The sequence below is a fragment of the Thamnophis sirtalis genome, unplaced genomic scaffold, assembly GCF_051295495.1.
Source record: "Thamnophis sirtalis isolate CommonGarterSnake01/CBP01778 unplaced genomic scaffold, rThaSir2_p1.2 scaffold_14, whole genome shotgun sequence".
Lineage (NCBI taxonomy): Eukaryota > Metazoa > Chordata > Lepidosauria > Squamata > Natricidae > Thamnophis > Thamnophis sirtalis.
In genome coordinates this window covers 23747846-23771147 of record NW_028261394.1, presented here as the reverse complement: position 1 = coordinate 23771147, position 23302 = coordinate 23747846, and the positions used below count along the sequence as shown (strand labels likewise).

General features: G+C 48.5%; 1 protein-coding gene across 2 annotated transcripts in view; it reads left to right on the top strand.

Annotated features, from left to right (window-relative positions):
- The window catches only part of SF3B3 (splicing factor 3b subunit 3), a 39641-nt gene extending 19370 nt beyond the window's left edge, over positions 1-20271 (top strand). For both annotated transcript variants that reach the window (XM_087729553.1, XM_087729552.1), the window contains exons 12-26: positions 6259-6410; positions 7367-7522; positions 8010-8165; positions 8651-8794; positions 9653-9775; positions 11050-11204; positions 11667-11841; positions 12563-12768; positions 12983-13139; positions 13313-13438; positions 14059-14271; positions 14915-15013; positions 17468-17611; positions 17989-18093; positions 19863-20271. In XM_087729553.1, coding sequence (XP_087585679.1) covers positions 6259-6410; positions 7367-7522; positions 8010-8165; positions 8651-8794; positions 9653-9775; positions 11050-11204; positions 11667-11841; positions 12563-12768; positions 12983-13139; positions 13313-13438; positions 14059-14271; positions 14915-15013; positions 17468-17611; positions 17989-18093; positions 19863-20003 — 2252 coding nt within the window. In that variant the 3' untranslated portion in view covers positions 20004-20271. The remainder of the gene's footprint in view (positions 1-6258; positions 6411-7366; positions 7523-8009; positions 8166-8650; positions 8795-9652; positions 9776-11049; positions 11205-11666; positions 11842-12562; positions 12769-12982; positions 13140-13312; positions 13439-14058; positions 14272-14914; positions 15014-17467; positions 17612-17988; positions 18094-19862) is intronic.
- The last annotated feature ends 3031 nt before the right edge of the window (positions 20272-23302 follow it).

Genomic DNA, 23302 nt, shown 5'->3' with positions numbered 1-23302 from the left:
TGCCCTTTGGGCCCTTGGCAAAAGGCCCTCATCCATGACCAGGTGCATCTTCCTGTGATTGTGTGACTTGTGCCATTTTTTTGCCAGCTTCTGGCAATCTGCTTATTTGGAAGAATGGATGCACTTAATGACCACCATGACTCACTTTATAAAAATGGTTGTAAAATTGAGTCAAGTCACGTGTTGACCCGCTTAACAACTGCAATGACTTACAGTGGAAATTCCAGGTTCAGTGATGATTGTTGAGTGAGGCCTACCTGTACGCATATGAAGTTTTCCCAGGAAGATGTTGGAAATTGCTCCATCCAAGTGTTAAGTGTGGAATCAGATTTGTTGGCCCCAAAGCCTGGAGCCTATTGGCTGAGATGGAGCTTTTACTGGATCAATATTGGGTTTCTCCTAATGCTGAAATGTCTCACCCGATGGCCTGCTTAATTCTCAGTGGTTTTCCCTCCTGGCAGGTGCTGCTGACCCAGAACTGGGATGGTTGTGCTGTGGTCATGTTGTTTGCCTCTGTTTTTTTCAACTGAAGTTCTTTATTCTCTCTCTTGTGGTTTCTACACAACTCTGGACAAATGCTAACCTTGGCTGGTATGTGGTTATGATACTACCAATACCAAGCCTTCTGTTTTCTTCCACAGGTGACTGGCAGTGGAGGTGCTGATCTCCTCCCACAGGTGTGTACTTGCATCTACAGGATGTGTGGTGCTGTTTGGGTATACTTAGGGACTCCTAAGCTATTTTAATAGATAGAATATGTGTTCAATTCCATATTCCATAAAACTTTTTGATGCACCTGTATTCAGGATGGTTATCAAAGCTTAAACACACCCACATTTTGGAATTCATGCACAAGATAGTGAAAGCTGTTACAGGTACTGTGGTTAGAGAACTTCTAAGCTAATACTTAGGAGGTACAACGGCATCCCCCAGCTTCCAGTTTTAGAGTTTCTCAGCTGGCAGTCCTATTGCTGAGAATTTGAGAAGTTGACATCTACCTATCTGGAGAAAGCAGGCGAGCTGGATCCAGCTCCAGCATTTCCATGGCTGCCATTGCCCCGAGCTACAAAGACCCCTCTACCGAATCATCACTATTCATGTTGTGAGCATCCTTTGATTTCCCACCTGTGTGTGCAGTTTTTCTTCACAAGAAGACTCTTCCTGATGGCATCCTTCACAGTGAGGGCAACACTTTTATTGTTTTCATTGCGGCTACCCTCTCCCCCCTTTTAGTGAAGTCAGGTTGGGCTGCACTAGTGCTTCTACTAGGTACCTGCACATTTCCCCACTCACACTCTACCTGTTGATGAGTATCTCTGCAAATCTGTTCCTGCCTCTGGAATTGCCCCTGCTTTGCTTCAGTGAAGAGAAGCCAAAGGGCAGCCTTCAGTGGCTGCCATAGTTCAGATGTCTGTCTGTGGTGTTAACCCTGCTGTTCAGTACTTTCTGCGAAAGCACAGAATGAGAAGATTGGCTCTCATGCACCTGCCTCCCACATTTGTTCCTTTCCTTCCCACCGGTCTACTCACACGTGCTCCTGACATGGGGGCTTGGGCTGCTTGGTGATGGCTGTCTACTTAATTCCTTTCTGTTTCTGTTGTTCAATATCTGGCTTGTCTTTTGAGTGCTTTTGTGCATCAGTAGTCAGAATGGAACACAGTGAAATTTACTTTGACATCTTGCAAAACCTTTACAAGCATCTAAAGGTAGACCCATGTCACACCTATCCTCCGCGAACTGCACTGGTTACCCATTAGTCTCCGGACCCGCTTCAAGGTGCTGGTTGTTACCTATAAAGCCCTACATGGCATCGGACCTGGGTACCTGAGAGACCGCCTCCTGCCGATTACCTCCCATAGACCGATTAGATCTCACAGGTTAGGTCTTCTCCGGATTCCACCTGCCAGCCAATGTCGGCTGGCGACTCCCCAGGGGAGAGCCTTCTCTGTCGCAGCTCCAGCCCTCTGGAACGACCTCCCCGTGGAGATCCGGACCCTTACTACCCTCCCAGCCTTCCGCAAAGCCGTTAAGTCTTGGTTGCTCCAGCAGGCCGGGGGGCTTTCGAAATATCCAGCCCCACAGAAACTGACTGTTGTGGATTTTAAAGTATTGTTTTGTTTATTTATCCCCTCCCTTGTTTATTGTAAGCCGCCCGGAGTCCTTTGGGAGTGGGCGGCATACAAGACAAATAAAACTAAACTAAACTAAGATTAAAAAATTGTTTAAATCTTCCAGTGAATATGTTGAAAGATCCTCCAGTAGACCCAGACAATCCAATAGGCATGGACCATCTGCAGTCAAGTAGATGTGAGTCCTGTTGACCTCAGAAAGACAGAATTCTGTTGTGAGCACTCTCTTAGCTTCAGGTGATACCTAGAACTTGAACTAGGACTGGACTCTTGTGTGAACTCTCAGTTCTCACTTTCCCTAACAACTCAATGGGCAAAATCTAGCGTATAGGGACCTGCCTGCAACATGTTACAATTCTGATTCTTGAAACAGTTAGTTCTTCAAGTTTTGGCAAAATGACCGGCAAATGAGAAGAAGTACACTGAACTCTAATTCTTGACTGAGCAGAGTCCATGGAAACTGATTTTGGTTCTTGCTGACAACCAAAAATTAAATGGAGCTGCTTTTTTCCTGTTGAGTTTTAGCATTGGAAGAACTACACAATGGACCAGGATGAATAGGTACAACATTATCATATTAGTCACTATATAGATCCGTGGCACATGGACCCATATCTGCTGGCACCCGAGCCATCAGCTCCAGCCCGCATGTGTGCGCCGGCCAGCTGATATTCAGCCTTCTGGAGGGCTGGGGGAGACCATTCTCACCCTCCCCAGGCTTCAGGAAAGCCTCTGAAGCCTGGGGAGGGTGAAAAACGGGTCCAATGGGCAACCTGGGGGTGGGGGGGCGGTCGCATTGCATTGCGGCACATGCACAATTTTGGCATGCCAGGGCAAAAAGGTTCACCATCGCTGATATAGATCATCCTAACATAAAAGCAGTGACCTCCAAGGTCCCTTCTAACTTTGTTATTCAATGAGATTGAGAAAGCTTAAAGCTGCTTCTCGGGGGTGTGTGTGTGCAGGGAAGATGACTTCAGGCTAGCTAAAGACATCCTCAAATCCTCAGAGGAGGCTGGAGCTGGTCCCTGCCACTGCACCAGAAAGCCCAGCTGACCCTTCTTGTTCAGTCTGCCCCAGGGGTGTCTTTCAGTGAAATAACTGCAGAGGAGCTGGATGCTGTAATTGGGGGGGGGGGGGAGGGCGGTGCTGGGCAAAGCATGGCTGTTCAGGGTTGCTGGACTGCAGTGATCTTGCTGGTTAGTGCTGGTGGGACTTCTGTGGCTCCCCTGATGATCTCTGCAGGAGGTCTTGGAATACTCTGGCCTTCTACATTTGAAATGTACTTTCCAGTTGTACTAAGGAATCTTTTGGGCCAATTCATGAGAGTGGGACTCCTCCTTTCAAAAGTTCCATGGCTTATTTTTAGTTTGTTAGAATGAGAAGGGACCACAGCTGGCTGTTTAACTTCTGAATGGAAGCGTTCAAAACAATTTCAGCAGTTGATACTAACACTTACATTTTGTCTAATAGGATTTTCTACATTTTGCTGAGAATTCTGACAGTCTTAAGAGCTTTTCTGAAGATCATTTTAAGAACAAGCCAAACAAATCTTATTTCATTCTTCAACATAGTGACTAAATTAGTAGACCAGTGAAATGCTGAGGACATAGTATACTTAGACTTCTACAAGGCATTTGACAAGGTAGACCACAACCTACTTCTTGGTAAGCTAGAAAAAAGTGGGATAGACAACATCACCACCAGGCGGATTTTTAACTGGCTGATAAACTGTAGTCAACTTACCGTAGCCACAAGGAGGGAAGTAAGCACTGGAGTACTGCAAGGTTCAGTCTTAGGCCTGGTACTCTTCAATATCTTCATAAACGACTTAGATGAGGGGATAGGAGGGGAACTTATCCACCCTAGATCATGGGTGTCAAACTCACCTCATCACGTAACATATCAGGACTCCCCCCCCCCCTTTGCTAAACTGGGCGGGGACAGGGCCAACACGTGACACGACTGTCCCAAGGGCCATGAGTTTGGCACCCCTGTCCTAGATGATAGGCTGAGGATCCAGATGGATCTTGACAGACTTGAAAACTGGGCCCTATCTAAAGAAATTCAATGTAGAGAAAAGTAAAGTCTTACACTTAGGTAAGAGAAGCCAAAAGGACACACACAGAGTGAGAGAAACCAGGATTAATAGCAGTGACGGGGAGAGGGATCCTGGAGTCTTAGTGGACAACCAGTTAAATATGAGCCAGCAGTGTGCGACGGCAGCCAAAAAAGCCAACATGACTCTAAATTGCATTAACAGAGGGATACACTCAAGATCAAGTGAAGTACTAATACCTCATATAAAGCCTTAGTAAAACCACACCTAGAATACTGCACCCAGCTTTGGTCACCACACTATAAACAAGATGTTGAGACGCAGATGAGCTACAAGGTCCCACTCCATTTTTCTGAAGCTTTTCTGAGCAGTTTGGGGGGGGGGGGGGAGTGAAAAAGCTTTATGCTGTCAGACGTTCTTTGGTTGCCACTTGATCACCTGAGTGGCATTAAAATTGTATACAGGTAGCCTTCACTTAACAACCACAGTAGTGCCTGGAATTTCCTGATTTTACAACAATTTTTACAACAGTTGTAAAGCAAGTGACCCCAGTCATTAAGCAGGTCAAATGGTTGTTAAGCCAATCTATTCTTGCAATGGGAGTTTCCCCCCAGATACCAGTAAAAAATTAGTGTTACATGACTGCAGAACATTGCCTCTCTGAAAGATTCCTGTGTTTCCATCCACCAATGGCTGGAGCCTTCCAGGGTCCCTTAGCCCCTTGCTGCCGTGAGGAGATGCCTGCCTTCTCTTGGCCCCTACCAGATCCCACGTCTGGCTTCTGTGATTTGACTACAGGGTCAGAGGCTCCTCCTAGGGCTTGTGTGATCTGATTGCTGACCCAGAGGTCGAAGCTTGATATAGAACTAAAAGATATGAATGAGACCCTGGTTGGATTGACAAATGTGTTCTTGTCAAGAATACTTTTTGGGGGGTGGGGGGGGGTCATGACTTGCTCTGTCATCCATGACTTGGACAGCTTTTCCATTCTTGCCTCAAGGTGGAAAATGGTTTGTGAATGAGGATACTTTTGAGGCCCTGCTGACCAGCAGGTTGACTTTCCCTCTTCAGACCTTGGAAGGACTTTCACAGTTTCCACCGTGAGCCTACGAAGCCTTTGGGAAAAGCAGCCGCTGCTTCTCTGCTGCCGGGGTTGTTGAAAGAAGGTGCCGCCCTTGGTTCCTTGTGGCAGCAGCCGTGCCCCTGGCCTCTGGGCAGACGTTTTCAGCCCCAGGGATGACAACCTGGACTGCAGCTTTGCAAGGCAGGATTCACTTTCTGACTTGAGCTGTGCAACAGTCTGGTCTCTAATGTTGACCTTTCTTTGGGACTAGAGCACCCGATCCGATGCTTGGATTAGCTTCACGGGATTAGCCTGGGCATTACATTGATAGGCCTACCTGACTTTAAGATAGCTTGCATTATTCATGCACAGGAGGCCCAGGAGCGGTTAGTTTTTTCAGTCTTTTGTGCCTTCTCTCAGTCTTGCCCATGCCACCCAAGCACTTAGGTCTGCCTCTGAGTGCTTATGAAGGCATCAAAGGAGTTTCCAATGGAGAATCAATTGCAGAGAAGCATCCTGCTCTGTCTGTGGATTATTGAGAAGAAGCTTCTTAACAGGGAAGATAGAGAGTAGAACCAAGGACCCAAGAGATGGAGGGCTGCCCTTCATTGGTGACGGTACTCAAGCAGAAGCTAGAGTGCCCTCTGCAGGCCGGAGGCCGATGTTCGGATCCCTCGGTGTCTCTTTCCAACTCTGATTCTTCATAAGCCGAATGGTTTTGCAGATGGATCATACCACATCATGTGACTCCTCAGAATTCAGCTCTGGACTTTTGCATCTCCTGGCTTCAGAGGAAACTGCTCTCATTCTTTAGGTTCACATCAGAAATGCCTGAGGCTTCTGATATTTTTTACCTGATATCAAATTTGGTTTCCCAAAGATTAGCCTTGGCTTCCCCGGGGCCAATGGCATCCCCTTGGTGCCATCAGAGATGCTGTAGGAGCTTCTAAGGGCCATCTTTGCATCACAGACCCGGCTCTAATCTTTCCTCCTCCTTCTCTCACCAGATGAATTTGATGCTTACATCATTGTGTCTTTCGTCAATGCCACCCTAGTCCTGTCTATCGGAGAAACAGTGGAGGAAGTGACTGACTCCGGGTTCCTTGGTACCACACCCACCTTGTCCTGCTCATTGCTGGGAGATGATGCCTTGGTGCAGGTAACAGCTGCCTTGCTCTTTTATTTTATCCATTATGAAAGGACTCACCATGAGGGAGGGCTTGATTTTGAGGTAGTCATGTGTTTTTTTGGGACGCTTTCTTTTCTTCTATCCATCATTGCTGGTGTGATGGAATCCACGGGTGGCCTTGAGGAAAGGCAGAAGAGATGCTGCCTAGGAAACACTCAGACGAGGGGCAGGAGCCCCAGTGGCCTAACAGCCAGAGGGAGGATCCCCCTGAACGGAGCAAACAATTCCACTTGAGGATGGGAAATTGGTGCTTTTAGTCTTGCCAGATTGTGTTAATTTACCTCATTTTGTAATATCTCTGCCTGGGTTACTCAGCAGGACTGATGGATAGGCTGTTCCTTACTAAGGTAAAAACAGCCATGTGACATCCTGGCTGTCTTGATGGGAATATTACTTTGAAGTGGGTGAGTTTTAGGGTTGGATTAACAGCTGCTGCCTTGCAACCAGGGAAGAAAGAAATTTCAGGTGGCTGCAAGAGCACAGAGTCAGCTGTTTTATTTGAATAATACAGATTTCTTAGGATGTGCAAAACTACCATCCCTCTTCCAAAAAATCCACTTCTAAAACAGGAGCCAACTGTCCCTGGAGTGACCAAATTGACACTGTCCTGAAAAATATTACCCCTTATTGGGAAGTTTTCCTTGCTCTCAGATGCTTCTGAAAATGTCTTTTTGTTATATCCTTGGTTTTTTTTTAAAAAAGAGAGTAAATATTCAGGTTTGTGTTCATGGGCTTATTTTTTAAAACAACTTCTCAAATTGTTGGTTACTGAGCTGGTCCTCCTTCCTAGATTACTGTGAATGGCCGATTGAAGTAACTAAGAGAATTGTCACGTTCCTTGCTCACCATAAGGGGCTTTGCCTTGATAGTTGGGCAAGCAATGACTGATGCAGCCTTTTCAGCACCTCTTTGTTGCATCCCTGCAGGTTTATCCTGATGGCATCAGGCACATAAGAGCAGATAAACGAGTTAATGAATGGAAAACACCTGGGAAAAAAACCATTGTCAAATGTGCTGTGAATCAGAGACAAGTGGTGATCGCACTGACTGGAGGAGAGCTGGTTTACTTCGAGATGGATCCAGTACGTGAGCATAGGAAGTAGATTTGGCCTGGGTTGGATCAGTCCCAGCCAGCAGGTTGGTGGGGCTGGGTGTTGGTTTGGGGCTCTGAGCAGGGCCTGAGCCTCCCAGACTGTTGGGTTGTTAGTCCCTCCCAAGATGGCCATCGGCTGGCAGCCTTCACAGAAGCTCTTGCCAGCTCAGTGGTGGCCTTTCTTGCAATCGCCCGGTTTGAAAATATGGGTCATCCTTGGCTTACAACGGTAATGGAGGCTGCTACTATGGTCGTCCGTTGCTGCAGTCATAAAGCAGGTCACTCGCACGACTGATCTGATTTTACAACCATTTTTTGTGATGGTTATTAAGCGAACTCATTGTTTACTATGGGCCAATTTTGTCAAAAATGGATGTAATGCCAAGCAGCCAAAACGTCAGTGAGAGTCCTTGTCAGGTTACCCTTTCCATTTCATTGGCCGACCTGCCTCTTCCTCTTGTCTCTTGTCTTCCTAGTCTGGGCAGCTGAATGAATACACGGAAAGGAAGGAGATGTCGGCCGATGTTGTGTGCATGAGTTTGGCAAACGTTCCACCTGGAGAGCAGCGCTCCCGTTTCCTTGCGGTTGGGCTGGTAGACAACACTGTACGAATCATTTCCCTTGATCCCTCAGTAAGTGGCTGGCGTAAAGTATTCACCTACACTGCGGGTTTATTGTTCTAAGACCAGTGCTACATTTTGCTCTGCTTTTGCAAGTTTCATTTTCTGTGGATGAGAATATGCTGAAGGCGAGTGCTTAAAAACAAGGAGCATCTTGGAAATGCTGCAAGAGCTGTTGAGCTCCTAAATTTCTTTCAGTTTAGTCCTATTTTACTAAACGCCTGGCATGCCCTCTTTGTTTCCAGCTTCTGCTTCTGGGCATTCTGGAAGAAAAACACGTTTCTAGCCACAAATAAGGATTCTGAAACATTAGTGTAAAAAAAAACCCACCATTAGTAGAAATCCATGAAAAAAATGAAAAGCATTGCTTGAGTGGAAAATAGCTACCTCTCCTCTTGCGCTCGAGATGGCTCTGGACGGCTGTTAATGCAGCAGGGGTCACCTGGAATGAGCAGTAGGTTTCTCCTGAGTAACGGTGGCTCCTTCGTTCTCCCCAGGACTGTCTGCAGCCTCTGAGCATGCAGGCTCTCCCTGCACAGCCGGAATCCTTGTGCATCGTGGAAATGGGTTGCGCGGAGAAGCAAGATGAGCTGGGAGAACGGAGCTCCATTGGGTTTTTGTACCTGAACATTGGCTTACAGGTGAGGAAGCCCCAGGGACTCTTTCCAGCCTGAAAGCAGCTCTTCCCTGTTGTGCCCTTGGGTTGGGCTTCTGTGCTCCAGTCGTGGCCCTCAGGCAGGACAGCCTTTCCGCTGCTCACTCTAAAGAATAGCCACATCCGCTGGCAGCCAGTCCAGGAGAGAAAACTCTTGTCAGTACTCTGTTTCTCCTCCCCATCCCTTCATATTGTCAGATTCTATTTTATGCTTTTACAATCAAACAAAATAGAAAAATGCCAAGAAAAGTCATCTTCGTGTCTTGAATGCCATAAAGCACAGGGCTCAAACTCGGCATCATCACATTGCCGTCATGTGACATTTTGCGACGTGCTTCCCATTCATGGAGATGGGATAGGCATGGCCTGCATGTGACGCAGCCGGCCTGCGTGCCGCCAGCTTGACCCCTGCCATAGAGGCCTTCCCCAGGTGAGATAGTTGGGGGCAAGAGGCTGACTCTGTAAAGCGCTTAGAGAGGGCTGCAGAAGCAGTACTGTGAAGCAGTACGTCTTAAGTGCTGTTGCTATTGTGAAAGAGGAAGAGGCCCCCTTGAACTCCCCAAATGAAATGGTTGGCCATGAAGGCAGCTGCTCTCTGCCCCCCCGCCCCACCCCTTCTATGAGACAGGACTTTCTGTGGTGGGAAGGAGTTCCGCTGCTTCAATGAAAAGGTTCTGCTGTTGTTGGCTGCATTTCAGAATGCCTCATTTCTTAACTTGGAGACGTTAGAAGGGTTTGTATACTTTAGGAGCAGCCCTGTGCTCCAGTCAGAGAGGAGCTTGAAAGGATCAGTCCATTGGTCCACCTGGAGTTAATGGGCTCTTCTCTCCTTTGACTTCTCTAGAATGGTGTGCTCCTCCGGACTGTCCTTGATCCTGTCACTGGTGATCTGTCTGATACAAGAACCAGGTACCTTGGGTCCCGCCCTGTGAAGCTGTTCAGAGTCCGGATGCAAGGCCAGGAAGCGGTGAGTGTGATGCCATGGAGTGCATGGGGTCGGCCTCAAAGCCTCTCTCCCCCCCCCCCCCCCCCGGGGTGGGGATGGGGAAGAGAAAAGGAACACAGGAATATTAGTGGGGATTTTTAAAGAGGAATAGTGAGACATCGTTTGTGAAGCTTTATTTTTTTCTCAAATACAGAATAAAAATAGCAGCTGTGTTTGTAATTGTGTATACAGCTGGCAGGAATATTGTTGGAGAGGAGGAGAGGGGAAGATGAGTTTATGTAGAGAAATAAGCTTGTCTGAGTCTCTCTGTGCGGTAGAGATGAGATTTAATGTTCATGTTGATTGTACTTGAAGATGCCGCAATTATGATCAAGTGCTGGGGATTTTTAGACATTTTGGACAGGAAATCCCAGGCTGTGACTGAAATTGGGACTGGAAACACATAAAGCAAAAAATTGTGACCACACCTTTGTGGTTATTAAGTGAATTGTGTGTGATTGCTAAGTGACATCACGTCACAAGACCATGACTTCTGGCCAGCTTCCCATTGACTTTGCTTGCCAGAAGCCGGCAGGAAGGTCACAAATGGCCGTCCTTGAAAGACCAGCCAAACTCCTCTTTCAGCTCCATTATAACTTTGAGCTTGGTAAATGAGTGGTCGCTAATTGAGGACTACTTGTCACTTGGTAGTAACTTCAGAAACCTGCAAATGCAGGTCAGAAAATGTGAAGATTCATTGGCAGTTTTTGTCAGGCCCCAGAAATCCTGAGCCAGGCTTAGCTCCAAAATGAGTACAAGTTTATTCCATGCTGCCCCTAAAGAAGAATCTGAACTACTGGCAGTCAAGGCAAATGGGTGGGAGAGGAAATGCAGTGGGAGCGATGACGCACCTGACCCCTCCCTCGGGCTCAGCCTGGTCACTTAGAGTTGGCCAGCATCCTTCAGGTAGGACAGAGCTGGTCAGTCAGGGCATAGGTCAGTGCCAAACTTTCCCCCTCCTGTGCTGCTGGCCTTTAATGTGCTACGCAGCTGTCCAGGAGACTGGAAGACCTCTGGGAGTCTTCCCCAACCTGGCTCCACTTGGAGACTGTCGAAACAGCCGAGTTGTTTGTGAGCGAAGCTGCTGGCCAATCCTGACCTGCCATCAGTTCTTGATGCAAGAGGCTAATTTATAGAAGCGTTTTTGATGCTTGGCCCGGGTGGCCGCAAGTCAGTCAGCAGGATCTTGGATCTCACGCGGAAGGAGGCCCAGGGAGAAGTCGGCCACGCTTGCTTTCTGCTCTCACCCGCTCCAGGTGCTGGCGATGTCCAGCCGCTCTTGGCTGAGCTACTCCTACCAGTCCCGCTTCCACCTCACCCCCCTCTCCTATGAGACCCTGGAGTTTGCCTCTGGCTTCGCCTCAGAGCAGTGCCCGGAGGGGATTGTCGCCATTTCTACCAACACCCTGAGGTTTGTGCAGACGGGGCAGAGCAGGGGAAATAGGGATCTTTAGGCTGGCCAGGTGCCCCCCGGCTGTTCAGATCCTTTCCCGGGAAAAGAGCGCGTTGGGGCTGGGGAGGCAGGGGCTGGAAACGATTCTTCAGATTAGGGAGTCTTTCACTTGAGGCAGCTTGTCTCACCTCTCAGCCTCTCCTGCGTTTAACAACGGGAGAAGAGCTGCACATGAGTGCAAAGCAGCTCAGGATCCAGCAGCATCACCAGCTGGATCTACTTTTCAGGATGAGAAGCGGTTCTTCCCCTCCTGATTTTGAAAACCATAAAAGGGGGGGGGGGTTGTCTATGCACCCAAGAAGTGAGCCAAGGCAAATGTCTTCCCCAGCCACCTTTTGCAGCCCTGGTGAGGCAGCAGGATTTGGGGCCTCTTCCCCTGGGCAGCTCACACAGGCAGCAGTGACATTTTGGCTCCCACAGGATTTTGGCGCTGGAGAAGCTTGGCGCAGTCTTCAACCAAGTTGCCTTCCCATTACAATATACGCCCCGCAAGTTTGTGATCCACCCCGAGAGCAGCAATCTGATCATCATCGAGACCGACCATAATGCTTACACCGAGGCAACCAAAGCCCAGCGGAAGCAACAGATGGCCGAGGTATTTGACCTCTCTGCCCCTCCCTTTTCTGTCTGGCTTTTGCTCGGCTCTCTGCCCTATAGAAGAAGAGGAGGGGTCTGGTCACGGTGCTTAGCATCGGGGAGGGACAATTGTCCAGGAAGTTGCTCGGGGGAGGGGGTGGTTCCTTCTCCAGAAATGGGCTGAAGCAGCCTTGGGTTCCTCTGTTTGATGGGAGAACCGAGAAGGGATCCATCCGGCGGCTGCCGCCTCTCTCCCTCTCCCAGAGGCGCTTTCAGTCCCTTTGTGGCTGCCTCCCACTCCTTTCCTGGGAGTCTTGAGTGTGCTGACTGCTGAAGGGAGTGGACACGGGAGGGAGACTCCTGGCTGGCCAGCAAGGGAGCTAATCATCCTCCCTCTCTCCGGAGGTCAGGAATCCTGATTGATTTTGGGGCTGCTGAGCACCTTCTAAGAAGGCTGTTCAGATCCGCCAATCAACCATGTTGGGGCTCCTCCTGGGCTTTTCCCTTTGGGAGGGTTTCTGACTCCTGTGCCAGAAAAGGTGCCGCCGGTCAGAAATGAGTGACCGCCAGCTCAGTCAAGACAGCCTGCTGCTCCTCTGTTCCGCATGGCCTGCTCTGCAGCCTGAGACTGTGGCAGCCTTTTTCCTGGACCAGAGCCAGGCCGAGGCGCCCGAGGGCTTTGGGTTGGGATATGGAAGCCCTGGCTGGGCATTCCCTCCACTCTCCTCTCTGCACCACAGGAAATGGTGGAAGCTGCAGGGGAAGACGAGAGGGAACTTGCCGCAGAGATGGCGGCTGCTTTCCTGAATGAGAACCTTCCGGAGTCCATTTTTGGGGCTCCCAAAGCAGGAAACGGGCAGTGGGCCTCGGTAGTCCGGGTGATGAACCCCATCCAGGGAAACACTTTGGACCTTGTGCAGCTGGAGCAGAATGAGGCCGCCTTCAGGTAACCACAGCTCCCCTTGATCACCTTGTGCCAGGTGGCTGAAGCCCACCCCACCCCCATCACAAAGCCTGTGATGAAGCCGGAAGACACCAGGTGTTTTCCTTTGACTTTCATGGAAGTGGGAATTGAAATGCCCCCCCCCCCCCTTCCTGGGCCGCCTCCTCACTTCCCAAAGCCAGGACTCTGACCCAGGTATTCCTGTGCTTGCCCGCAGTGTGGCTGTGTGCCGCTTTGCCAACACGGGCGATGACTGGCATGTCTTGGTGGGCGTGGCCAAAGACCTCATTCTCAACCCGCGTTCGGTTGCCGGAGGGTTTGTCTACACTTACAAGCTGGTGAATAATGGTGAGAAGCTGGAGTTCCTGCACAAGGTGAGCTTCTTGCAACATCTGGGGGGGGGGAGGTGTTCCTTCTCACAGAGAGCAAAAGGTGGGGCAGAGCTCAAACTGGAGCAGGGGGCCCCAACCTTGGCAACCTTTAAGACTCGCTTAAAGGCCTAGCTTGGGCTTCAGCGTCTCAGGGCCTGCTCTTCCTTTGCATCCAGACGCCGGTGGAGGAGGTGCCTGCGGCTATTGCCCCCTTCCAAGGGAGAGTGCTGATCGGTGTGGGGAAGCTGCTGCGAGTCTACGATTTGGGCAAGAAGAAGCTGCTGCGGAAGTGTGAGAATAAGGTACGGCAGTTGCCCTGCCAGAAGAGCTGGCACTTTTCCAGCCCCAGAGTCCACTGGTAGCAAGGGGCCTGTGGTTCCAGGCTGGCCTCCTGTGGGAGGTTTGGGTTCCCTCGATGTGAGTCCTGGGGAGTTGCGGAGGCTGGTTTTATCTTCTTCTTCTGTCCCCATGAAGGCCCCTCTTGGCTGTCAACAGTGGAAAGTCTGCTCACTTCTCTTTCTTAAGAGTTCAGAACTTGCAACGCGTAGTTCACACGTTTAGAATGCTGGAAAGGAATCCCTGTCTCGGGTGGGGGGTGAGGCGTGCAAGGCTGGCTCTTTCTTGGTTGCCTCTTCTCCTTCCGGAAACAGTGACACCGGCAAGGCTTCTGTTTCTCCCTAGTTGTCCAAAGCACCAAAGTCCTGTTTTGCAGCCCTTGGATTCCTGCCGGAATTGTGGGGGTTCAGGATGCTTGTCTGGACCTCATGGAAATCCAGCCAGCTTCCCCATCATTGCCCTTCCTTTGTGACTACTAGCTGTGAACTGAGGCCGGAGTGACCCGTGGGTTTCAGTTGTGGCCTTCTTGTGCCCAGATTCCGTCTCTGGATTCACAAATCCTTTTCTGAACTGCTTTTCCATACAGCACATTGCCAACTCCATTTGTGGGATCCAGACAGTGGGACACAGAGTGATTGTGTCTGATGTCCAGGAAAGCTTCATCTGGGTTCGATACAAGAGAAATGAAAACCAGCTGATCATCTTTGCAGACGACACCCACCCTCGCTGGGTCACCACTGCCTGCCTCCTGGACTATGACACAGTGGCTGGAGCTGACAAGTTTGGCAACATCTGTGTGGTGAGCTGGGCTGACTTGGAAACGAGTCCACTGATAGTTTGGACCTTAGCAGTAAAATCCAGGTGGCACCGGAGCACGTGGCCTGCAAGGTGGAGCAGGCAGCCCCACCTTTTGGAGGGGGCAGCTTTGAACTCGTATAGCAGTTCAAATTAGTAATATTTTTCTTTGGATTTCGGGCTGGGGGAATCTCTTGTTATTGCAACAGAAAGTATGGTAGACAAGGCCTCCCTTCTCAGCAAGAAGGGAAGGGAATGCTTGATACTGAAAATGAAGCAGGCAATTGAGAGGGGACTGTGAAGTAGTAGAGAACCTTCTGCTACCTCAAGGTCAGGTTTACTCCTCGCTCTTGGAAGGAATCCAGAGCGCTTGAGTTCATCCTGCTCACTTAACCCTGTGTAACAGGGTTGAAGAAAAGCCAATGTTGATTACCAAGAGGACTTTCCCTAAAGTCCCAGGGACTCAACTTTACCCAGTTGTGACCCACAGGTTAAAATATTGGTGATAACAGTTTGGCTTAGGGTCTCCCTGCTGCTATTTGCTCTCCTGATTTTAGGCTCCCAGCTTCCACTGGGGTGGGGATGGGTGTCTGCTCTGTTGAGAATCATTTGCAAGCCGTGCGGTGACTCCTTTCCTTCCTGTGCAGGTGAGGCTGCCACCCAATACGAACGATGAGGTCGATGAGGACCCGACTGGCAACAAGGCTCTGTGGGACAGGGGCCTCCTCAATGGCGCATCCCAAAAAGTAGGTCCTTTCTAGTGGCTGGCTCTATTAGAACACCCCCCCCCCCGATTATTTGTAATCTGCTTCCAATTAAGATGACAAAAAAAGAAATTACTACATTAAAAACCTGACCAAACTAATGATTGAGAAATCCATTCTAGTTGACTTCATGGTTTTTATGCACTAGCAAAATCAACTTCATCTTAGTTAGGCGTATTTTCATCTATTTACTAATTTTATTTATTTATTAAATTTATATGACATCCATTTCACTGTCCAAATGACCTGGCGGCTCACCACCTAATAAAAGAACAAGTGTAAAAACATTAGAATCAACAGGGACCAGGACCAGTTTTAGTTCCTAAAATTAGGAACCAAGTTCCAGAGTGGTACAGTTCTTTCTGAGTCCATGAGCCACCTCCAGGGTGGGAGCCTAACAGTGAAGACTTTGCTAGAATCATGGAATGAGGTGCTTGAGGGGGTCCTGGAGCTCAAGACAGGACACCCAGCCTCTGTTTAAGACCTAAGAAAGGAAATCCGTGGTCCCTCGAGCGACTTTTGCCTCCATAATTCAACAGATCTGACTGTTAGAATACTTTTTCTGATCCATCAAAATCTACTTTCTCATCATTTAAACTTTATTTTTCTCTTTTCTGAATTGCCCATCTCCCTCAAAGAATGACTGTCTCTAATTTCAGGAGCAGCTCTGCACAATTTTGTCTGGTCTTCTGCATGATATTTGAAGACTTCTTTCCTGACTCTGTGCAAAGTTTTTTTGGCAAAACATTCTTTTGTGTGTGTGTGTGTGTGTGATTTTGCCTTCCAGTGATTTTATACCCTTCAGTTCCTGCTTCTTCACATTTTTGCTGTGTCCCTTCTCCACACAACAGCTTGAACGAGCTGAGCTTTCTTCTAATTTTTCCATGGTCCACCTTTTGGAGCCACAAGTAGCCACAGGAAATGCAATAGAATGCCGACAAATCTTAGTCGCTAGACTGAGGTCCTTGCTTTTCCATGCTCGATTCATGCTCATCATTGCTGTGCAACCCAATACTTTATTTCTGGAATTCACTCACCGCTTTGATCAATCTGCTATCCTAGGAAAATAAATTCTCACTTTATCATCAATGGTTATTTTGACATATCCATTCCTCACGGTGGTCATGACCTGTGTCTTTTTGACATCCAGTCAAATTTCTTGCTTTTTCTTTAATTCTTTTGATCAGATGTTTCTTGTTTGATTTGGTTGTTTCTTAGCAGGAAAGTTGTGTCATCAGCATATAAAAGATTCTTCTTGTTCCTCCAATCTTTACTCCAGTATTTCAGGCCCTAGAAAGGTGAAAGGATGTGAATCCTGTTCTGAACCTGTTGGTGGCTCCCGGTGCTGTTGGCACTGCAGCTATCTGATTGTGTGCACCAATGATGGTCACCACTGACTTTGTTGTCTGCTCTTAGGGAGAGTGGTTGCCCACCCAGCTTCCTCCTGTTTCCTCACCGCCTGGAGACGCTGGCATAAAGCCCTGTTGTGTATTCTTGCCAGGCTACCTTGTTAACATCCTCCGACATCAGGATACTTCTAAAAAGTTTCTGTCCTTCCCATCTTTATTCCGTCTGCAGATTTGATAACTTAGTTTTGTAATTCCTTGTCCATGTCATTCATAAATGTGTTCACTGGCACAGCATTGATGCCCCACTCAAATCTTTCTTCAACTTACTTGCTGGGTAAATGTGTTCAGCCAATTCTGTATCCAGCTCGCCATAGCATCATTTTTCTGCTATGTATTTCTGTGTCAACTAAACTGATCAGTCGTATAAAAAACAGATTGCTTGATATGCAAGCAAGGCTCCTGCCAGAGCCTTTCTTCTTTCTAAACAATCACAAAGTTACTGCTTAATAATCTGCTCCAAAATTTTGCTGGCTATCGGCATCAAGTTGAAGGGTCTGTAGTGACTAGGTATTGCTACCCCCCCCCCATTTCTTTCTGAATATTGAATTCTGTGGCTTTATGTTTTCCCTCTGTGATCTCTCAAAGGGGCTGTAGCATAACACGGAGGCTCTGTCAAGATTCTCAGAGGCCAATGGAGCTGCTCTGGAGACTTAACTTATGCCAGAAGATGGCACTTCCCTTCAGTTGCCTCTCCATCCTTAAGTTCTTCGGTTCAGGTTCCTTTAACCAGAGTTCCCATCGGGGAGGAGGCTGAAGCAAAGAAGCACTGCATCTTTTGGCCTCGACATCTTTCTTTTGGGTTATTTTACTGGCATGACAAAAAAAGCTATTTCTCCTACTTTTGGTTTATTGGGAAACGGAAGTGTTGGGCACTTCAGCCTCATCCAGCTTCACCCTTAAGCGAGCGGAGTCAAAAAGTCTTGTTTCTTACCTGGAAAGATTTGTCTTCCTGAAGGGCAGGGAGGGCATGGGAGGAGGAGGAGGAGGCCCCCGGCAGAGTCTGAATCCCCATCAATCTGACTTCCAGGCAGAGGTGATCATGAACTACCACGTAGGAGAAACGGTGCTGTCTCTGCAGAAGACCACCCTCATCCCCGGAGGTTCCGAGTCGCTTGTTTATACAACGTTGTCTGGAGGAATCGGCATCCTGGTTCCGTTTACATCCCACGAGGTGAGAGATGAATGCTGTGCTGGAAGAGTTGGTTCTATTGACCTGCCCTCCATTCTACACTTGAAGCTTCAGCTTGTTTGGAGGTTCCAGCAACACACGCTTGGCCAAAAATTGGCACACTCCTATCTGTAATGGTTGTCCAGCGATCACACAGCTTTGAGAAGGATACATATGGAGTAGGAAAGGTACCATTACCTTTCCTACTCCATGTGTATCCTTCTCAAAGCTGTGTGATCACCCCCTAGCCAGCCAGATCTGTGAATCAACCCTGGCAGTCAGTGGGAATGGTTACTTCCTTCTTGCAGAGTTGAACAGCTGCACTCTGGGCTGTTTGTCCTAGGATATTCTTCTCCTTGACCAGGCTCTAATTCTTTCAGGATCACGACTTCTTCCAGCATGTGGAGATGCACCTGCGCTCTGAGCACCCACCTCTCTGTGGGCGAGACCACCTCAGCTTCCGCTCCTATTACTTCCCCGTTAAGGTAGGTCTCGTCTCTTCAGCTTCATCCGGGGGTGCAAAGCCCAGATGGCCGGCTGCATCCTCTGCCACCGGACAGTTCTTGCTCTGCCTCTTTGGCCAGAGCTGCTGCTCCAAGGCAGCTTGAAGGGCCCCCTTCCGGAGCAGCATTCGGTGTCATCAGAAACAGCCTCTTCCTTTCTTGTTCTCTGCCCTTCCTCTGGACAGGCAGGCAGAGCCTCTCAGATATTGGCCTCCTCCCATCCTTTGTAAGCTGGCAGTGAAGAGCGGGCAATCTTTAATATATTTTACATTTAAGACAGTTTTATGAGAAGAGATGGAATTCATTGGTTTTAACTACCCTGGATCTTGGCAGTTTAAAAATGTTTAGAGGAAGCAAATAAATGACTTTCCTCTCTGCCCCTGGAGGCTTGTGTGGTCAAGAGATCCTCCTGTTTTAGGCGCTTCATGTGCTCTAGAGAGCAGACAGCATGTTTTTATTCTATTCTCTGGGAGCTTCTCAGCCTGAACCCCGCAGGGAAGCACAAGAAGAGTGCTGGGCCCTCTTGGTGTCAGGTTCCTGCCGGCTTCCATGCCAACCTTACATCCAACAGTGCTGCTGGACAGCATCCAGTACAGTTGTATCCTCCAGTCCCAACACTTTCCCTTCAGCCATGGCGTAGAGCTCTGACAAACGGTCAGGTCCCGAAGGGAACGTAGCACAGCCAAAGACAGGTGTGCTTTGAAATGTAGTTTATCTCCTCCGGCACAAACTGCACGAACAAAGCACTAAAGCAATTAATCAATTGTCAGAGCTAACATCCGTTGCTCCCCACCTCTTTTATACCATGTGCTGTTTGTGCTAGTCCCACCCCTTGCGCGCATCCACGCCCACCACCACGTGCCCTGGAAGCAGTACAACATGGAGTAAATACTGAGTCGGTTCCCTAGCTGGAGGCTTTCTAATCACTTAGTAGGCTGGATGATTGATTTTTATCAGCCTTGAATGCCTCCGGGAACGCCCAGGCTGCTGCTGCTTTTTCAAGCTGGGGAGGGTGCTCTGGTGGTAGGCCAATGGCGGTCGTGGCCTTCGCCCCTCTTCTGACCAAATCCCAGCTGTTTAGCGGCAAGGGAAAAGCGTTCACGGCTGCCGCCTCCTCTCTGCCCGAATCTCAACTGTTGGGAGCAGGACGGCATCCGTGACTCCCCGCTGCTCCTCTGGCCGAATCTGAACTGTTTTTTGGCAAGGGAAAAGCGCCTGCGGCTTCCGCCGCCTCCCCGCCCTATTCTCAGCTGTTGGGAGGATAATGGCGTCCGCCACCCCCCGTTGCTCCTCTGGCCGAATCACAGTTGATTTGAGGTGGGTTGGCTTCCCACCGCTCTCCCTGCCTGAATGACAACTCCGGGCCATTAGGTTCACTGGAGCTGACACTTGGGTGCATTATCTGCCTTCCCAGAAGGGGGAGCAGTTCCTTGGTCAGCTGTTCCTGCAGATCTCTTGTGGGGTCCCTCGTGACATCAGTGTGTTTTTGGGCTGGCTCAGTTCTGATCACGAGGCACAATTGCTCTCCAGTGACAGTTTTTTAAAAAAAGAAATAGATTGGATTTATTTTTTTTAAGTGAGTTTCTTTCTGTAAGTGCACTTTAAAAATTGGCTCTTGGGTAATCCAATAGTTGGGCAGCCGGGTAACTTTGCATCTGTTGTGCCCATGCTGTGAATTGACTTTTTGCTGCAACTGTTTTTGTATGTGCTCTTCCTTGGGACTGAAACCTCCTCCTCCTTTTTCCTATTAGAATGTTATTGATGGAGACCTCTGCGAGCAGTTCAACTCCATGGAGCCCAACAAGCAGAAGAACGTGTCTGAAGAACTGGACCGGACTCCGCCAGAAGTCTCAAAGAAACTAGAGGACATCCGTACCCGTTATGCTTTCTGAGCTGAGCTCGTGGAGGACTTGATATAGACTTGTTTTGAAGATGCAAGAAACTTCCTTGCCTGTCTCCAATTTGGTTGCCCCCATTTCTATCCTGGAGCTCAGTAGGTCAGCATACAGAGCTTGAGCACTCCAAGGGATAATGCCCAATAAGCCCATTTCAGCGGAGCTGCCATGCCACAACCCTCACCCCAAATCCCGGCCAGTAGCTTCACAGTGAGCTGACCTGATTGTGCTCATCCATTCTGAGTAAGAAAGAAAGCCACGGGGAGGGACGGGGGCTTGAAGCTACAACTGGTTTCCTCCTAACCAGCATTGTAGAAGTTTTGTCTACTTGGTCATCCTACTGTTTCTATTGTTTTTAACTATGTTGTAAATAGTTTTGCATCAAATTAGTATTTTGCTCGTTGGAGAGATGGTGGTTACAATCTTAAAAGAATTAAAAAAATACTGAACTTGCTAGACAGTGTAGCATAGATTGAAGGAAATCCTTCTCTGGCAGAGCTAGTCCATCCATCCATCCTTTGTGGGCATGAGTTGCATTTCAGCCTTTTTTTCGTAGCCTAGAAACCTTTTGATGTCCAGCTCCGTGCTTATTTGACCAAAGATGACACAGAATTCCTTTAGAGCTACATTTTTACCAGTGGGCTTAGCCAAATTATTCCTGTGATGTGGATAGAAATTTTCCTTTAAAAAGTAGAATTGTGAAGTGCTTCAGATTGGAAAATGAGTGAAGGCAGGGATCTCTTTAAAGCAGCCATGTCTTTTCCTGCTGCAGTAGCCCTCGGAGGCCCTTTTGCTTTCATATTGGAAGTTCTGCACAGCCTCAATCCTTTGGCTGTCAAGCCACTCTGTTTACAGATTGTAGGAGTGTTTGTACAAGTTGTAAGGCAGGAGGGAGATGAAGCAAAAAACAAAATTTTGGCGCCGTAGGCTGAGTTTGGGGGCGTGGCAGACCGAGTTACTATACCTACTTGGCCAAACCGGTCTGAACCCACCTCTGGCTACCCCCCTCCCTCCAGGCAGTTTGTTGGAGAGGAAGGCAGTTCTTCAGGCCATCCACATATTCAGTGGTTGGAATTGCAGAAATTGCTGGGAGAGAATGAAATTTGTGTAGTCTCAGGACCAAAGTGGGCCTGAGGAGCTAAAGGGATTCCTTGGCCTAAACTGTTTATGACTTTCATACGCCTATAAACCGTAGACTTGTCTCTTGGGCTATGGAAAGTGGGGCAATTGTTTCGTTTCTCAAATCTAGAAAAGTTTGGGTTTTTTCTGATTCTTCAGGATCACATGTATTTAACACAACAGTTGGAAGGGACCCTGGAGGTCTTCTCATCCAACCCACTGCTCAGGCAGGAAACTTTTCCAGATGGAGGGAAGGAAGGTAGTTTCAGCCCAGTGCAGCAGCATAACAGGCCAGGAAATGATCTGTGCTGCAGAGGTGGCTTGGTCAACAAACTGGACTATATGCCCTCCAGCCAGACTAGACTGTTGTCACACAAATGCTTTTGGCAACTTCACCGCAAGGCCGGGTGTGAAGTATGATGAGCCATGATCACCCAATCGATTGGGGTTGAAGGCAGTCCTCAAAGCCATCCAAGAATATCTGCAAAATGTAGAGATGAGGTTCAGGACAGTTGGACAAAACTCTACATTTGTTTTAACCAGGGAGGGCAGAATAAAGAGGAGGAACAATTTACATTAATTACAGTACAACTTTTATTAATACTGAAATCTTCACAGTGCATTTGTTACCTGTAGCGGTGACTATTTTGAATGAAAAAACCCACAACTAAATGGGAAGAAAGGGCCCATGTGGAGAAGCTCAGACTATTAGGAAAATAAATTATGGGATGGAAAGGAAGAAAAAGTTAACAGCACCAGGACAGTTAACATCAGCTGACAGACATTTTAGAAGGCTTGTTTCTTACTGTACAAAACAAATTGGAAAAGCAAAAAGCAACAATCTCACAGTGTCACGTTTGAGGTGTGTGGGAATCACAGGAGGGCTGACGTGTTCAAAGGAAAGTGTTATCACAAGAGCCGAAGAGTGAGGGGCCTACAATGATGTAACACACAGAGAGACAGGTAGAACCAGATGGGGAGCAAACGGCTATGTACATGGGAGGTGAGACCTTCTTCCTCTTGGGATGCTGGAGTCCTCGTGCTGCTCCCTCAATGGCCTTTGGGGAGACAGGCGGCCTCTCCGTTGCCAAGGAAGCCTCCAGCCCTTCTGAGTCCACGGCATACCTTCTCGTGGCCCGAGCTCTTTGCCCCTCAGAACAGGCCGCCTCAGGCTTAAATGTTCTCCAGAGGTGTAAACTGGAAGTCCCAAGACCAGGTTGGGCAAACCAGTGCCCCAAACCCTACCCTACATTTCCCAGTTCTATGCTTACATTTGATGTGTGCTTCTTGAAATAACTCAAGTTTTTAAAATATACTTTCCCCTCAACTGAACATACTGGAATCCTTAATGGTGCAAACAGCAGCAAACATTCGTTTTCAATTTTGCTTTCTTGTGCCACATGTGCATCACATGTTGACCTCTGGATGCCACCTGTACCAGACATGCCAAGCCCAGCATCAAAAGCTCTGCAACTAAAAACAAGAGAACCAGCAGGATTGCCAGTTCCCCTTCCTAGCCCTGCCCAAGGAAAGGCAGCTTTTCTCATGCCTTCCACTCTGCAACCTTTCAAAACCGTCTTCTCTTTCCTACCATCACTTTCCTTTTGCCAACAGAGACTCATTTCTAGTTTCAGAGAGAAGTGAAGGTCACCAATCACCATTTAGGAGAAGAGCTTTCACATCTCTTTAGATCTGGGTCCAGACCATGGAAAGCTCCATCGGGTGCCAGCTGTGAATAAATGCATTATGGCTACATTTGGCATCATTTCTGCCAACATCCCCATTACAAATCTTCCTGCCAACTACAAAAACAGGCAGATTCCACATCTGTAAACAACTGGTCAGGACTTTACAACGAGGCAAGATTCGAGACAAAACGTTCTGTGGATGAAAGTGCAGAAGTTTGGTGAGAATGAACAAGGTGGAGAAGAGAGTGAGGCAGGACAGCCCTGGCGCAGTAGAGGGGCAATGAAAGCCCTGGGCTCTCACTCCAAGGCAGGTCAATGGCTCAGGCCACAGGGACGAAGCTGAGCAACCTGGGCCACGGCTCACCTCACCGCTTCCGTCCTTGGCCGTCAAAACCATCCCACCGCGGAGTTGTCATGGGTTCCCGAAAGAGAACGGAGCCGTTTCCAAAAGTCCCTTTTCAGGACTTTGTTTTTCAGCTGTTCCCCCCA